The sequence below is a fragment of the Eleutherodactylus coqui genome, chromosome 8, assembly GCF_035609145.1.
Source record: "Eleutherodactylus coqui strain aEleCoq1 chromosome 8, aEleCoq1.hap1, whole genome shotgun sequence".
Taxonomy (NCBI): domain Eukaryota; kingdom Metazoa; phylum Chordata; class Amphibia; order Anura; family Eleutherodactylidae; genus Eleutherodactylus; species Eleutherodactylus coqui.
Window position 1 is genome coordinate 198,306,244 of NC_089844.1, and position 17,156 is coordinate 198,323,399.

General features: G+C 46.6%; 1 protein-coding gene across 2 annotated transcripts in view; it reads right to left on the minus strand.

Moving 5' to 3' along the window:
- The window catches only part of TNRC18 (trinucleotide repeat containing 18), a 186,118-nt gene that overhangs the window by 111,673 nt on the left and 57,289 nt on the right, over positions 1-17,156 (minus strand). The window contains exons 7-11 of one of the 2 annotated variants that reach the window (XM_066577234.1): positions 7,642-7,788; positions 6,303-6,646; positions 4,921-5,215; positions 3,275-4,087; positions 2,471-2,649 (exon numbers count right to left, since the gene is read on the minus strand). In XM_066577234.1, coding sequence (XP_066433331.1) covers positions 2,471-2,649; positions 3,275-4,087; positions 4,921-5,215; positions 6,303-6,646; positions 7,642-7,788 — 1,778 coding nt within the window. Of the gene's footprint in view, positions 1-2,470; positions 2,650-3,274; positions 4,088-4,920; positions 5,216-6,302; positions 6,650-7,641; positions 7,789-17,156 lie in introns of both variants that reach the window. The other variant, XM_066577232.1, reaches the window with a different exon arrangement.

A 17,156-nucleotide genomic window follows, 5' to 3' on the forward strand; every position in this document is an offset into this window, starting at 1 on the left:
CGGCAGAAAATCATGTAAAAAAATTAAATGTAGTACAGGGGGGGGAAAAAAAAAACACTATATAAAGTTTGGCATCGTAGTAATCATACTGACCCATAGAATAAAGTTGCCATTTTTGTTGCAGTTTGTGCGCCGTACAAATAAGACGCACCAAGAGATGGCGGAATTTCGTTTTCTTCTTTCACTTTACTCCACTTAGAATTTTTAGAAAGTTTTTCAGTATAGTATATGGTACTTTAAATATCATTGAAAAATACAACTCGTCCCGCAAAAAACAAGCCTTCAGTGACGTTGATGGATGAATAAGGTTACCTGTGCAGCGGCGTTGCGATATCCCGCAGCAGATCTCCGCCTTGAGAGCCACCGTCGGGGAGCAGGAGCCAGCAGACGGATCTCTGCGGGAAGCCTATCTGACAGATAGGCTTACCGCGGAGAACCGCGGCAAATCGCTGCATGCTGCGAATTGCCAGCCGCGAGCGGAGAATCGCTGTGATTCTCCGCTCGTGGACAGGGCACTTGCGCTTTCCACGGATGGATTATCGCCGCAGGAAACGCAGTGAATATTCACTCGTGGACAGGCAGCCTTATGGATTCATAATTTTTTAAAAGGTGGGGGGTGTGGGTGAACTATCAAATTTGGCATTTTTGTAGTGTTCACCATGCACTTCAAATAATGTGATAATTTAATAGTGTGGTTAATTATGGATCCGTTGCCGATGTGCAAGCAGCCCTTTCTCTGCCAAGGACATATGTCTGACGGTAATGGAGAGTGGCACTTCAGGCGCCAAGGACTTGAGAAACAGCTTTGTTTCAAGCAGCAATATCTCAGGCTGCTTTGAGATCTTTACCAGCAACGCAGTCTGAGCCGCAGCAAGTATGAACTGATACAGTGAGTTAATGTGAGCTTGGGGCAGAAATATAGGTTCATGTATTAAAACAAGATTTGCCCAAACGTTACATGAAGGTGGACATAGCTGTGCAAAGCCCATCAAGATAAGTGCAATCAACAAGCTGCCTGCCTTCGGGAACCAGAAAGGGTTTAGGGGTGCACAAGTTCCGTAATTTAAAGGTGTTCCTTTTTTTAAAATTTCCATCTTAAAACCAAGTTTTTGGCGGTTTCGGTTCTGGTGATTTTATGAAGATATGTGCATGTAGACATCGGGCTATAAGTGGTAGATATGTACTCTGCCCGTATTGGACTTTTACTCTCAGGAGGTACTGTGCATCTAAAGTCTCACCTTTAGCCATGAATATAAACTGTAAATGTAAGCTTTTTTTTAATGAAAAATTACACTTTGATGCAAAATTGCATGAAGGTGCCTATGTGTATACAAAGGGGCTCAAATGAACTTATGTGGCAGCATGTCGCGCACGTATCTCTGACACGAGCATGCAGCAAGTACACAATGACACGCATACTTGCTGCATGCCGCCAATCCCTATACACCATCTTGGTGTGTGTGCGTGCATAATACACCCCAAAATAGTGCAGAAATTATTTTTTCTTTACACAACAAACAATATGGGGAAAATAAAATGCAGGTGTGAGTGGCCCAATACCAGTCCATGAGCTATTGGCATTGCGTATTGCAAAATTATGCGGGCAATGACAATACGCAAATGTGAGACTGCAAAAATGCCCCTCGCACTTTAGCCAATGTGCAAGGCATTCCGTTACTCAGGTATGGAGAAGCTAGTAAGAATTTTTATAATCTGTAATTTAGAATTTATCGGTTTGTGTCAAAAGTTTGAAAACTATTCTGGCAACTAAAAGCGCAAAATGTCCAAAAAAAACACAGACAACGAAAAGATTGAAAACTAAAGCCCAGCCTAGTGGTCAGCTTGCAATATTGTACTTAGAAGGACGGTTTTAGTGAAAAAAAAACCCTTTAGGCAATCAAAGCAAAAAATGAGTTTTGTAAATTGTGAGTGCTAATACATAAGTCTTTTTTGGGTTAACCCTTTTATCCCCTATCCATAGGCGATTGGCGAGGGTCTCACCGCTGTTTCCCACCGACACCGGTGTCCCGTGTCCCTCTCTTCTCACCATTGCAGACTCTGCACCCACTCACAGTCACATTAGTATGAACTGAGCAATCGTCGCTTTATTAATTTCAATGGGGCTGACGGAAATAGAGTATAATTGCTCAGCTATCTCCATCAGCCCCATTGAAGATAAATGGAGTGGCACTGTGCATGCATGACTACTGGTCCATTCTATCACCTCTTCACACGTGGAGTGCAGTAAGGACTAGGGACATGGGACTCCTGTTCTTGGAATCGGTGAGGGTTCTCTGGTGAAACCCTCAAACAATCAGACATTTCTCATCTATTCTATGGATAGGTGATAAACGTCTATCTTGGGAATATCCCTTTAAATGTCTGTTCATAGAATATGCTAGCCATCTGGCTCATGTAATATATAGGCTTTCAGCCGATGCAGTTTCCTACAAATGGCATGCCCACTCACCGGTGTACTTTTTTCTTGTTTCCAGCTATATTTTTTATTATGACTTAGTTCTCGAGGCAATTTGATTGATTCTGCTTTCAGGCGATCCAATGTTGGTGAAGTGAGTACCTCCATTAACATCTGAGAGCTAGCAGCCAACAAGCTTTCAAGAGAAGGTCTAATGTGGCAACTTTGCAAATCTACAGAGTAAGAACAAAAACAAAACCTGACATTATCATACGCTTCCAAGCATCATAGGAAGACTGCCATTCTGCCAACAGTTCACTGTCCTGACTTCCTTGCCCATACTTCCCATGCTCCACTGTACTGCCTCTGGTCCAATCAGCAAGCAGGCATTATCGGAATGTCCACCCCTCTGCGTTACCAGAAGAATCAGGCATTTAGAGACATTCTGGCAAAATGTTAAGTAAACCCACTATAATGTGTTTGGAATGTGTGCACACACCCGCATGCTGTAACAGCAGGAGAGGCAGAGACTGTGAAGATAGTTATTAGAGTGTCTGCAGATCTGTCAGCCTACAGCCTGTAAGTGTAGGGGAGCTACCAGCGAAAACAGCCATTCCCCTTGTTGCTATGGAAACATCTGTATCCTTATTACTAAGGAAGCTTTGTACATAACAGAGTGTGGATCATAGAGAGGTGGGGAGACCCATAGTGGCAGCTACTTCAATTGTGATTTACAGTGGAAAAGCAACATTTTTAATAGATGTACCTTACAGAAATGATGAGACTAACACAAGCTAGAAGATGAGCAGAGGTTGTCTGAAAAGTTACTGTCCCTTTAGACACAAAAGAAAAACTCACTGTCCATTTGCTTTCTTCTGTCAAGCTCAAGTTCAGCTATTTCACTTAGTAGGACAATGCCTTGGAGAAGAGTGTCGTCGGCCGAGATGTCAGGAAAGAGAACTGCTGTGCTTCTGGGTGATAGACAGCAGGCCTTCGGGTTTTCAGATGCTGCAACCAACACATTCATACCAGCCAGTGGATCGTTTATACAGTTCACGTCGGAGCAGAAGTCTTCCTCTTTGCAGTCAGCAGCTCCAGATGTCACACTATCCGCACACGTAGTTCCGTTTAACATGCTTACATCTCCCATCTCATGTGCTCTGGGGGATTGTTCGACGTGTTGACATATTGTCACCAAATCATTTTCAGGACTTTGAGACTCAAATGTGTCAGCGAAGTCTGTTTGGGTTGAACATGTACCTTTTCCTACACCAAGATTAATTTCCGAAATGCAAGGAGAAAAACACTCCATTTTTCTTTTATCCTCTTTGTCGTCTACGTCTGCAGACCCAGCTTCTTTAAATACAAAATTTTGGCATTCTGCAGGCACTGCGCAAACTTCCCGGTCATCAGAGATCTTACAACTTGTAACGAGAGGCACATCCTCGGTTTTAATCGTGTCAGCTGTTGGTTTACCCATCTTAAAGTCTCCTGACAGCGGGACAGATTTAAGATCCAAGGGGGCTTCGATGTGACAAGACTTTAATTCAGATAGTTTGGTAAAAGTAGCAAAACTTTCAGCATTTTCAAAATCTGTTGGTTGATTTATGTAAGAAAGCTGGCGCTGCATTGATTGTGAAAGACTCGGCACCAAGTATTCATGTGTGGGATCTGAAGAGAGAAAAAAAACAAAAACTTTAGGGTTGCTGATTTATTTACTTCCTTATCCTATGAACATTATGCATTTTGTACAGTCTGGGCAAGAAATTTAGGTTGCCACGACTTCTAAAGAGATTTTTAACCCCTTAGTTTTAACCACTTGTACTTGACGAAATGGTTTTTGGAACTTTTTGCTTATCTGCAGAGTGGCAAGTTGTATTTTTTATTTATACTATTTTGGGAAACATATAATGTATAAACCCTTTCCAATCCACTGTCTGACCTCTGAAGACATTATGATTTAAGGCTGTACAGCTCTGATGTTGGAAGACATCCGTCGGGGTTCTCTTACTGTATATTGCCAGCCCCACTGCTGTTGCAGCCTATCCAACGTGTCGCCTCATGCAGTACTGGCTTAAGCCAGCATATAGCGCCGTTGTATAAACAGCAGAAAAAGAGTAAGCCCCCTGGGAAAAACAGGATACAAATTGGATTGGAAAGGGTTAATAGTATTATAGAGCTGATAGGGAGCTTGTTCCCTCTGTAAACACTAAAATATTGCGGTTAGCATTGACTGTGGCATTTAAGAGGTAAAAGACTGGGAACAGAGCTAGATTTGGCTGTTACAGAAGGAGCTCAGCTTATCAAACAACTGAGCTCACCCTGTAACCGGCACGGGACTCTTGTGCAAGTCTTTTGATGCAGCGCCATGAAGAGCATGCATTGGAGTAAAGCCCATTAGTGGCCGCTGTAAAATAGGTATACTGGCATCAGCAATGAGAGAAGCATGGATTATAAATGAGTGTACAGTTATTTACAACAAAGCCAAGTCACTAGAAACAAACCTGGGAGTGGGGAAGCGTCGCCCTCCTTTATAGCCGCATGTTTCACCGACTCTATGTTAACTTCCACTTTGGTTGGTAACACTGAAACTGTTGGTGCACCGCAGAAAGACGGCTCCTCTGAAGGGTGTTTGTCCGACTCTTCTTCCAATTTGTTAGTTGCAGAGAAAGATTTTAGATGGAGAAGTGTGGAATCCAAGACTTTACTGCAGGGAGTAGATGGGGAGCTGCACAAAGAGTCTTTATTAGTTGGTGAAGACAAATCCACTGCTTTTTTTTGTCCAAGTTTTATTTGCTCCTAAAGATGGGAAAAAAGAAAAATCGTATTAGTTCAGAGAAAGTTTAAAGGGGTTTATCCAGTTGCCGGACGACTCCCATGGTCTTTGTTGTGTGGAACCGATATCACCTGACCGCTGCAGGCAATCAGAGGTGGCGCCGTTCTCCTTGCATTACTGCTCAGCTGCTGGGACCCATGATGTCGGGAGAACAGAACCAGACTGCTGTGCCCCTCCGGCTGCGCTGGTCAGGCGGTATCCTTCCACAACAAAGACCGGAAGGGATTGTGGGGCTGGCAGAAAACACAACATTATTAATAATGGGCCAGATAGGGGGCATTAATAAGACAGAAGAGGTGGGTGGAGCGATCCCAAGGAGGGGTCTAATGATTTTAGTAGGGTCCAATTGCAATTAAGCGTATTAATTTGTAATGGAGATTAACTTTTACTTATGGTGGTTAAAAAAAGGGGCAATTTTTAATAATGGGGGCAGAAGAGACAGCATTATTACTGACAATGGGGCACTCTTACTGTGTGGAGGGCATTAAGTAGCCTTTATTTCATGAGGCCCTTTTACACACAAAGACAACCTTTCAAACAAATGAAAGATTTAGCGATCTATTTGCATAAAGTGTTAATGTCCATTACCACCATCAGCTTCATTTACATGTAAAAGGACCTCCAGGAGTTGTTTGCAGAGCCCAGAGTGTGTTACATTGTTCAAGTGAAAATATGCCACAGGGAGAACATCCTGAAGTCTTTTGAAAGATGAGCCATATACATTCAAATGGGACATATTTGATGACTTTCAGCGGCTGAACAATGGATTTTTAAGTGAACCAAAATCCATTGTGCAAACGAAAAGTGTACGATGCCCGCGTTTACATGTAAATTATCGCTCATTTTCAGCCGTTTGGATGCATTCTGAGTGATAATCGTGGTGCGTAAAATGGCCTTAAGACTGTGGTGGCAATCTAATAGCGAAAATCCTGACGACAGGCTCACTTTGAATAAAGCATTTTGTTGAATCAAATTTTATTGCGAAAAAGTATAGAAGCGAGCATGAAATGTAATTCATAAAGGTGAGACTGATGACGCCCGAGGCCTTACCGCTCCGTGCTCATTTCTGTGACACTTCTGAGAATCTCCCTGGGTTTTCCTTTGGAATTCTTTAGCTTCCAGTTGCGCTTCTCTCTGTAGTTCCAACAGGTCAGCATTTCTCTGTAACTCCAGCACATCTTGTTGTTCGGTTCTCTGTGACTCTGCGGCGTCCAGGTGTGAAGCCCTATGTATATCTATAGAATGTGCGGCTTGCTGCTGCAGTAACATATACAGCTCATGTTGACGCATTATATGCTGCTGGGAGAACAGCTGAAGCTGATGGGCGTGCTGGAGGGAAGGGTGCGGCGAGCTGTACATGGAAGGCCAGAGGGGAGACGTACGATCAAGGATTTCTGCTGAGAAGCACAAAAAAACTGAATATGAACACACTGCAAACACAAAGTAGATCTATAAAATCACAGTGAAATCTACCAAAGTCAGCTGCATCCGGAGGACTAAAATAGGCCATGCGACTACGGATTAAAGAGCGGTCAGGAATAGGGGAAGAACAGTCATCGGGGAAGCTCCCCACCCAGAGTGGGTAGATTACCCATTTGTGTGTAAGGAAAAAGCCACACACTACCTGAATAGGGCGGGGAGAAGCCAGCGGCAAGCCTCCCCCATGACTTCACCCTGTTAAGTAGGTTTGTGCTGAACACACTGCAGCTTCTCATAGTATAACAGATGTTCAATGCGAGTGCATGTTAGGGTTTTATGCCGCCGGTGGTTGGGGCAGCACACAACTCCTACAGCTTCCCTCTAAGACAGAGCAGCAGATAGCAGTCTATTTTGGCCTCTAAGTTAAAGGGGTTGTGTGGATAAAAATAAGAGAAAAAAAAAAACTTTTAAGGGCTGGGTATGAGTTATAATAAAAAAAAAATAAATAAATAAAAGTATACTTATCTGTCTTCATCTCCCCAAGGCACAGCTCACTGACTCTCGGCTGCCCCGTCCCTATCCTCCGCCACCAGAAGTCAGGTGACTGCTGCGGCTAATCGGGCTGCAATGTCACCTTTTGAATTCCTGGCATTAGCGCTCACATTCTGGGTGTCATGATGCCAGGCGTTCGGGACTGGCGCTGTGGCCTCCGATTGGCTATAGCGGTCACCTGACTTCCAGAGGTGGAGGGAGGGGCAGTAGGAACCGGTTAGGAGGGCGAAGACAGGTGAAAATGCTTTAGTAGTTTAGGTGTAACTCATGTCCAGCTCTTAACATTTTGAAACCCCACAACCCCTTATAAAGACCAACTTAAAATATGTGGAGACTCAACTCTCTATTTTAGATCATGAAACAAGGAGCCACGGGCCTGGAATTCTATAAATACTGAGAGCACAACAGTCAAACATACCAAAATGTGATATATGTTCAGCAGGAATGACCACAATTTGGCCACTGCGAGGTTCTCGTGCAAAATTGTAAGAGGATGGAAAGGATGCAGCTACTCCTGTTGGTATTGATGGGTTTATTCCCTGGTGCAGAGTGGGATGAGCCAAACCTGGAAAGGAAAAACAAGACATTGAAATAAATCGTTAATTACTGGTATAGATCATCATACTTCACAGATAAATCAGCAGCAGCTACAGAGATTTATGTAAAGGCCTCCCATGCTGTGAAATTAGCTGATCCTTACCGTCTCCGCTTGTCCCCTACCAACAGGTCTCCCTGCTGACATCTTTACAGGCTGCAGGCTTCAACATAGCCTCACGAGGGCGTCTTTTGTGGGACAAGATGTACTGTGAAAGGCGTTTGGGGATACATATAATGGAAAAATTTTTTTTTTTTACTGTCCGGGTCGACTAGGAACGGGAGACTGGAAGTCCCTACAACCAACCCTCTCCCCTGTCCCTACCTACTTGCCCCCGGGCGGCGGTCCCTACTCTGCACTGGTGGGAACCCCAGGACAAGGACGGGAGAGACCAAACTAACCAGAGAGACAAAATATGCAAAACAAAAGACTAGAGCACAAAGTAACCAACAAAGAAACAAACAAGGAACAGACTATATCCAAATAATAATAATAATAATAATCTTTATTTGTATAGCGCCAACATATTCCGCAGCGCTTACATAGACAGGGGGGATACAGAAAGACAAAATACAAAAATTACAGAACCACGGTTACATATAGTAATCAGTTGATTGATACCATAGGGGTGAGGGTCCTGCACCGAGCTTACATACTACGAATAGTGGGGTGATACAGAAGGTAAAGGGGCTGGAGATGTGCCTGGTATGGCGAAGTGGAAGAGTGAGCGATGTTATACACATAGACAATGGTCAGACATTTAGCCGTGTGGCGGCAGAAACGGTATGACCGCAGGAGCGGTTTATGATGGCTAGCAGGGATTGCAGTCAGTAGGTCAGGGAGCATGTTATCAGGCGGAGTACAGAGGGGTTTGTTTAGGGAATGCGGTATGCCTCCCTGAAGAGGTGCGTTTTTAGAGCACGCCTGAAGTTCTGCGAGTCCTGGATTGCTCGGGTAGCCTTTGGTAACGCGTTCAAGAGGATCGGTGCTGCTCTGGAGAAGTCTTGGAGGCCGGAATGAGAAGTTCGAATTAAAGGGGCGCTCAGTCTGGTTTCGTTAGCAGAGCGGAGAGCCTGGGCTGGGTGATGGATTGAAATGAGGGAGGCAATATAGGGGGGGGGGGGGCGCTGCGCTGTGGAGGGCTTTGTGGATGAAGGTAATGAGTTTAAATTGAATTCTGAATTTAACGGGCAGCCAGTGCAGTGACCGGCACAGGCCAGAGGCGTCCGAGTAGCAGCGGGACAGGAAGATAAGCCTGGCTGCCGCATTCAGGATGGATTGGAGAGGGTAGAGTCTGGTGCAGGGGAGGCCGATCAGCAACGAGTTGCAATAATCGAGCCGGGAGTGGATGAGGGCAACAGTGAGCGTTTTTAGCGTGTCCACGGTGAGAAAAGAGCGGATTCTTGCGATGTTCTTGAGGTGCAGCTGACATGTTCGGGCCAGAGATTGGATGTAGGGGGTAAAAGAGAGATCAGAGTCAAATATGACCCCCAAGGCAGCGGGCATGTTGTCTAGGAGTTATGGTGGCACCACACACTGAGATGGAGATGTCAGGAGGAGGTCGGTTAGTAGAGGGCGGAAACACCAGTAGGTCAGTTTTAGAGAGGTTTAGTTTTAGGTAGAGAGAGGACATGGTGTTAGAGACAGCGGACAGACAGTCGGTGATGTTTTGGAGGAAGGGTGCAGAGATGTCACGGGCAGAGGTGTATAGCTGGGTGTCATCAGCGTGGAGGGGGTATTGGAGGCCAAATCTCCTGATGGTTTGTCCAATAGGGGCTGTGTAGATAGAGAAAAGGAGGGGGCCGAGGATCGAGCCCTGGGGGACCCCAACAGCAAGAGGAAGAGGAGGGGAGGTAGAGCCAGCAAAGGAGACACTGAAAGAGCAGTCAGATAGGTAGGAGGAGAACCAGGAGAGGGCAGTGTCCTTTAGGCCAATGGAGCGAAGCATACTGAGGAGGAGTTTGTGGTCAGTGTAAAACGCTGCAGAAAGGTCGAGGAGGATGAGTAGGGAGTAATCGCCCCTCGATTTGGCTGTCAGTAGGTCATTGGATACCCTTGTAAGGGCAGTTTCTGTCGAGTGTTGAGGTCGGAAACCAGACTGTAGGGGTCTAGGAGAGAGTGCTCTGATAGATAGCTTACAAGGCGGGAGTAAACCAGGCATTCTAGTAGTTTGGAGATGAAGGGGAGGTTTGAGATGGGTCGGTAGTTGGCAGCATCAGTCGCGTTCAGAGTCGGCTTCTTTAGCAGTGGGGATATGATGGTGTGTTTGAAAGAAGAGGGAAAGATGCCAGAGGTCAGAGAGAGGCCGAATATAGTGGTGAGATGGGGAATAACCATCGGGGAGAGGGATCGGAGGAGGTGGGAGGGGAGGGGGTTGCTAGCGCAGGTGGTGGGGCGAGCAGAGCAATTTGGAGACTTCTTCCTCTGTCGCTGGTCTGAGTACAGACAGTGAGCAGGAGCTAGATGCAGTGTTGACAAGACTTAGGGTCAGGGCCAGTCTGGGATTGGGAAGTTATTTCCTGACGGATGTCATCAATTTTCTTTTTGAAGTAAGCAGCCAGCTCTTCGGCACTGAGATCCGTCAACAGGGGCTGCAGTTTAGGGCTGAGAAGGGAGTGAAAAGTATCAAAGAGCCGTTTAGGGTTGTGGGATAGTGAGGAGACTAGAGAGGTGAAATAGACTTGTTTGACGTGATAGAGGGCGAGGTTGTAGGTTCTGAGCATGAATTTGTAGTGGAGGAAGTCTGCGGACGTTTGCGATTTCCTCCACAGCCGTTCAGCACTTCTAGAGCACCGCTGGATGAAGCGCGTTTGAGGCGTGAGCCAAGGTTGCCGCGTTCTACATCGGATGGCTCGGGTCCTGGGGGGGCGTCGCTTCATCCGGGGTATGTTTGAGAGTAGTCTTGTAGTGAGCGGCAGCCAGGTTGGGGCAGGCGAGGAGAGAGATAGGGGACAGAGAGGACTGTGGGGATTCAGCAAAGTCCTGGGTGTGAATGGCCTTAAGGTTCCTGCAGGTACGGTAGGTAGGTGGGTCTGGAGAGATGCGTGACAGAGAGCGCTCAGGGAGCGTGACAGAGAAAGATAGGAGGTTATGATCTGAGAGCGGGAGAGGGGAGTTAGTGAAGTTCGAAACAGAGCAGAGACGGAAGACGACCAGATCAAGAATGTTGCCATCCCTGTGAGTGGGAGAGGCTGTGAGTTGAGAGAGACCAAGGGAGGAGGTAAGCGAAAGAAGCTGAGAGGCAGATGGGGAGTTGGGGTCATTAGTGGGGATGTTAAAGTCGCCTAAGATGAGGGTTGGAATTTCACAGGTTAGGAAGTGGGGGGGGCCAGGCAGCAAAGTGGTCCAAAAACAGGCGAGTAGCATCTAGGGGGCGGTAGATAACTGCTACTCGCATGGACAGCGGACGGAAAAGCCGTAGCATATGTACTTCAAAGGATGGAAAAGTGAGTGAGGGTACAGGGGGGATGACCTAGTAGGTGCATTTTGGGGAGAGAAGAGCACCTACTCCTCCGCCATGCCTGTCATCTGGTCTTGGGGTATGGGAGAACTGCAGGCCATTGTAAGACAGCGCAGCAGGGGAGGCCGTGTCAGACTGCTGTATCCACGTTTCTGTGAGAGCTAGCAGATTTAAAGATTTAACAGCAAAAAAGTCGTGGATGGTGGGGAGTTTATTATACGCTGACTGGCAGTTCCAGAGCGCACATTTAAAGGAGTCAGGGGAGGGTATGCAGGGACTAGTGGTTGGGCTTGGGTATTTTATTAGTGAGTCAGGTAGGGGGTGATAGCTAGGAGCAGTGGAGGGTGGGCCAGGATTGGGAGAGATATACCCAGCAGCTAGTAGCAGCAGGATAGTGAGGGTTAGCAGATGATTAGGAGATTTATGAGGATGACTGTTATTTTTGTTAGTGACATTAGGGGGTTTGAGGCTAAGCAAGAAGGTAAAGAGTGCATGTGAGCTGAGCATAGGTGAGGACAGGAGAGAGGGGCTAATGTGAATAGTGTGCCCCAGAGGTGGGCACGTGAAAGAAGTTCTGAAACTGAGAGCAAGAATGAGAACAGAAGTGACAGCATTAGCGATAGCTTTGAAGTGTAACATATTTAGGCAGAGTTTGTGGCCTACCTGTCTCCTACCATGTCAAACTGTCAAATCAGAGCAAAATCGGGTCAGCGGACAGAGAGAGAAACCAGAGCTGGTGTTAGCTGGAGAATGAGCAAACCCTGGCAGGGACTAACAGTGTCTGAGGGGCCAAATACCAAAAGACCCGCCTAGGTCAGGGCTGGACTTAGTGACACGCTGGCCGGTAATGCATAAGGACCGGCCCTTCTCCGGCCACGCCCCCTAACAGGGGAACTCCGAGCCCGGCAGCAGAGACCCCGCCCAGCAGCGCCGGAGCCCACGCCCGACTCCCGACCGGACGCCAACCCGACCAGGCGGCACCACAACGGCCCCAGACTGTCCCGGGCACGTCACCACGCCAGCACCGCTCGCCCCCCTCCGGCAACCGCAACTCTTCTCCTAACATTTACATTTGAAGAAACTCAGCAATTCCAAAACAGTTTTTTTATTTTATTTTTTTTTAGTTATTTTTTTTTTTTACTGTTGCCACATTTTGAGATGATAGCTTATAGCAAGAATAATAATAGTTTTCACTGGTTTCATATTGCGGACTATGAGGACTGATCACTTAAAAAGGTTGTGCAGTTGTAAAACTATTGATAGTTTATTCTGAGGACAGGTCATTAAAAGTAGATTGGTGCAGGTTGGATGCCCAAGACCCTCGACATTTAGCTGGGCCGATACTATTGTGCACGGAGCTGATTTTTATAAAAAAAAGGGGACGGCTCCATTCCCACTACAGTGGCCAGGTTTGGTTTTACAGACAAAGTTCCCATTGAAGTGTATGGGTGTAATACCGGGCTTTGCCACTATAATGGGAATGGAGCTGTCTGCTTTCTGCAGAAATCAGCTCAGTGCATGAGATTGTCCCACTGAACTGATTGACGGCGGACAGTCTCAAGTGACTGACCCGTTGCGATTTACTATTGATGGCCTAACCTGAGGATAGGCCTTTTATAGTTTACAACTAAAAAGCTCTTTACAAACCAACCCCCCCCCCCCCCCCCAAAACAGTGGAAGATAGCGTGACGTACGGCTTCCATTGACTGCAATGGAAGCCTTCCGCGCGTACGCTCGCGGCAAATAGAACATGCCGCAGGAGAGTACGGGAGAATTCACCGTGAGCATTGCGCTATTAGGTTCAATACAACCTAATAGCTGCGGGGCAACGCCCGTTGGAATCAGCCCTTATGGGAGTAGGAAATGGGAAGAAAAAACAAACACCAAAAACACCAAACACAACTCCCCCTTCTTATAAGCCTGTTGATCAGGTTCTATGTTGTCAAAAAGATTAATCCGGACATCCGAACTAGAATGGATTCAGACCTGCCAGCCTAGCACAGCCTCACTGAGGGACTAGGTGGTCTCTCAAGGCAGCCTTGGGGCCTTTCAGAAGGACCCCAGCAGCCATGACACCTGCACGGCTCCCCAGATCTCACCGCGGGCGGGCCGTACGGGACGCCCGAACAGCGTATAGGGGCTTTAAATGCCGCTGTCAGAATTGGCAGCGGCATTTAAAGGGTTAATAGCCGTGATCGGCTGATCGTGGCTATTGCCCGCGGGTGTCAGCTGTAGTAAACAGCTGACGCCCGTGCTGTATGCAGAGAGGTCACCCCGCGACCTCTCTGCATACATACCCCGACGCTCCAGGACGTAAATGGAGCGGGAAGGGTTTGTTAAAGAATGGTTTTATCTAGTTCCAATCTATCCCAAATCCTCCCAACACGGCAAAACAAAAAAACTTCAGCAAAATTACCAGCCTTGGCCGTAGGCTGGGAACAAAGGAGGACTTTGAACATCTAGTAAAAAGCTGTAAGAGCTACGATGAACATTAAAGACATTCGAGGACCCAGGCCGCAGAAATAAGCATGCAAGCACTCATTAGTAATGAATGGAAAAGCCCTCACCGGAAGTTCTTGTTGCAAAAAGTGATCAAGAGGAAAAAAATGTCGCTTTTACTGAAGATTCGTCCACTTGGGGCAAACCCCCTGAAGTTGATTCCCCTGTGGCTAGAATAGTCAAGCAGATTTCTCTACCTGGGCTTGCTTCCTGACATATTAGACTGTAAGGTGGGCAAATATTTAAAGAAATCTTGGACTCCACTTCTGCCTTTAGGCAAGGTATTTGCGCTACTTGTGTGGCTCACTCTTTGAAGGTTTGGTTTGATGAGCTGGAAGAACACATTAAGGCCTCATGTCCACTCAAAAAATACAATCCGCGCAGAATCTGCCGTGGATTTGCTTTAAATGGCATTTTTTTTGCATGCAGATATCCGCACACATTGCTATCAATCTGATAGCAATGTTGCCGATCCGCGGCAAATGGAGCATGCCGCGTTTTTTCTCCCGCGCATGAAAAATGCAATTCTTTTAAAATGCCATCCGCGGGTGCAATAATCAATTTAATGGACCCGCGGATGGCAATGATTCCCTATGGGCAAAATCCGCTGCGGATTCCGCAATTCCATTTACTCAGTGGACATGAGGCCTAAGGACAAGACTTAGGGATCGGCTGTTCTCCTCAGCGATTGACCTTTTAGCTGATGCATCATCTCTGCTAGGGCTGCAGCTTTACCTGACTCAGCCAGGACAGCCTGTGGCTTAAACTGGAAAGGGAATCTGGCTTCGAAACACAGATTGTGTGTTCAAGAGAATAGTTATTTGGGCCTCCTCGGGATGACCTCCCTAAAAAAGCCTCTGATAAGAAGGGGGGTCCCAATTCCATTCAAACCTGTTTGTTTCTTTTGCTTTTGTAGGGAAGGCAATAAGAATAAAGACCAGGGGGGAAAAACCTAGAAATTCCAAAAAAAGATCGCGTTTATTATAGCTGATACCCGCAGGCGATAGCTGCAATCCGTCGCTTGGCTATCAACCCTTTAAATGCCGCCAATTCTGACAGCCGCATTTAAATCCAAACGATATTTGGGGGTCCCGCACGGAATGTAGTTTGCTTTTTCCTTTTACTCCACTTAGAATTTTTTTTACGTTTTTCAGTACATTAAATAGCACCATTGAAATAACACAACTCGTCCCGCAAAACACAAGCCCTCATAAGTGACGTCGATGGGTAAATAAAGGAGTTACGATTTTTTAAAAGCTGGGAGGAAAAACCAAAAAGGGAAAGGGAAAAAAAAACAAAGGGCCGTGTCTATAAGGGGTTAAACCCCAGGGAAATTCAAGGAACAAAGAATCCCAACAATGATGCCAGAGGAGTGGGAGACCATCTGAGTCCATTTGTTTCAGTCTGGGAAAGTGTTCATGCGGGTGCTCGGGTTTTGGACCCTCTAAGATCAGGCCCTCTGGAGTTCAAGACCCTTACCCCAGACAGAGATATTAGTATGTCTGCTAATCAAAAAAGGAGAGCTTGTTTCAGTTCCAATCTCAGAACAGAGAAAAGGTTTTTATTTTCCTCTGTTTTAAAAAAAAATAAAATATGACTTCACAGTAATAATAATCCTAAAGAGATTAAATCTTTCTCAGGATGGAGTCAATAACCTGTACCGTAAAGCTACTCTCTGCAGGTGGTCTACGATCATATCTAGAGATGAGCCAATGTACTCGTTTCGAGTAATTACTCGATCGAGCGTCGCTGTTTTCGAGTACTTCCGTACTCGGGTGAAAAGATTCAGGGGGCGGGGGGGAGGTGTGGCGGAGCGGGGGGTAGCAGCAGGGAACAGGGGGGAACTCTCTCTCTCTCCCTCTCCCCCCCACTCCCCGCTGCAACCCCCCACTCACCCACGGTACCCCCCGAATCTTTTCACCCAAGTACGGAAGTACTCGAAAATCGCGGTGCTCAAGTGGAAAAGGGGCGTGGCCGAGTACTTCGCTCATCTCTAATCATATCCCAATCCATATACTGCTCGCCAGCAGCTCTTAAGTAGCAGCAGTTTTCCTCCAGGCCAATTGGGCTAGTCTCCTGTATAGGACACCCCCTATGGTATCTCAAGGTTTTTTCCAAAATAGTGGCAGAAAGACATCTTTCATCAGCAAGGACGACTTTCTTCTGAGTCCATACCAGGATGATTTTCTAGTTGTCTGAAACTCTGCAGATCAGCTGATGAAATGTCAGACAACACGACTGATGTGTCGGACATCAAACAGGTAGGTGGGTATGTCACAATCACTTACCAACCTAACTACATTTCCTCCTATCTGCTATTCTTGGCAGTTCACCCGAGTGGACAGGAGAATGACGCGGGAGACTTTTTAGGCAGAGCCGGGCTCAGATAGTCCGAATGGTCACTAAATCAGGAAGTCTTCAACTCGACATGAAATGTGGGAGGACAACAACAGATCTCTTTGCCAGCAGGGAGAATTGCTAGACCCAGAAATCTCACTCCCCATGTCCTTAGGAACACCCTACACGTTGAGACACACTATCCCAGCCCCTTGGCTTTGTCCAGTTCCCCAGGAAATAAAGAAAATCACAGGGAAGGGAAGACAAGGCATGGGTGAGTTTGATAGCACCCTTCTGGCCCGAGAGATCCTGAGAACTATGGCAATAGATTAGTCCTGGATCCTACCTCCCAAGAGAAACCCATTATCCCAGGGCCGCGTCCTTCATCCCTGGCTTCACAACCTTCACTTGACAACCTGGATGTTGAGCGGGTGATCTTAAAGCACAGGGGGTCAGTCTGATCTGGTTATTAGAAACAGGTCGCTTTGACCATCTAATGGAGTGGAGAACTTTTTTGAACTTTTTCCCGGGTAAACTTGATACTCCTCCAGTTTGCCAGGTAATGACGTGCAACATGCCATAATGGCGGCCAGTAATTGGTCTGAAAGTTGTGTCAGCATTAGATTGTTCGTCCAGCTCATTTAGAGATAGCAGCTCCGGGTACGTTAGATGGTTTATGGCCGACTAGATCTGAGTCACAGGCAAATTCCCTAAATTTTTCTGCAACGTACTCTTGCTTAGAAGGACCCATGAAGCGTGTGCTATGCAGAATTTTTGTAGAAGCTCCAACCGGGGGTAAAAATGTAAGGATTTTAGTAGAAGAATATATAGAGAGTTTTCCTGGTTTGGGTCGTTCAGTATTAAATGGAAGCCCAGACTTGGGCGAGTCCAAATCACACTTATCTATCCACTGTTGCGCCTCTCCTTATTCAGGAAGAGAAGATGGAGCCTGTTACCAGTGGGTGACACAGGGGACATGGGAGACAGAGCTGTATGTTACAGGAGGAGATATGTGGAGAGAGTCCTGCAGCTATATAGTCTC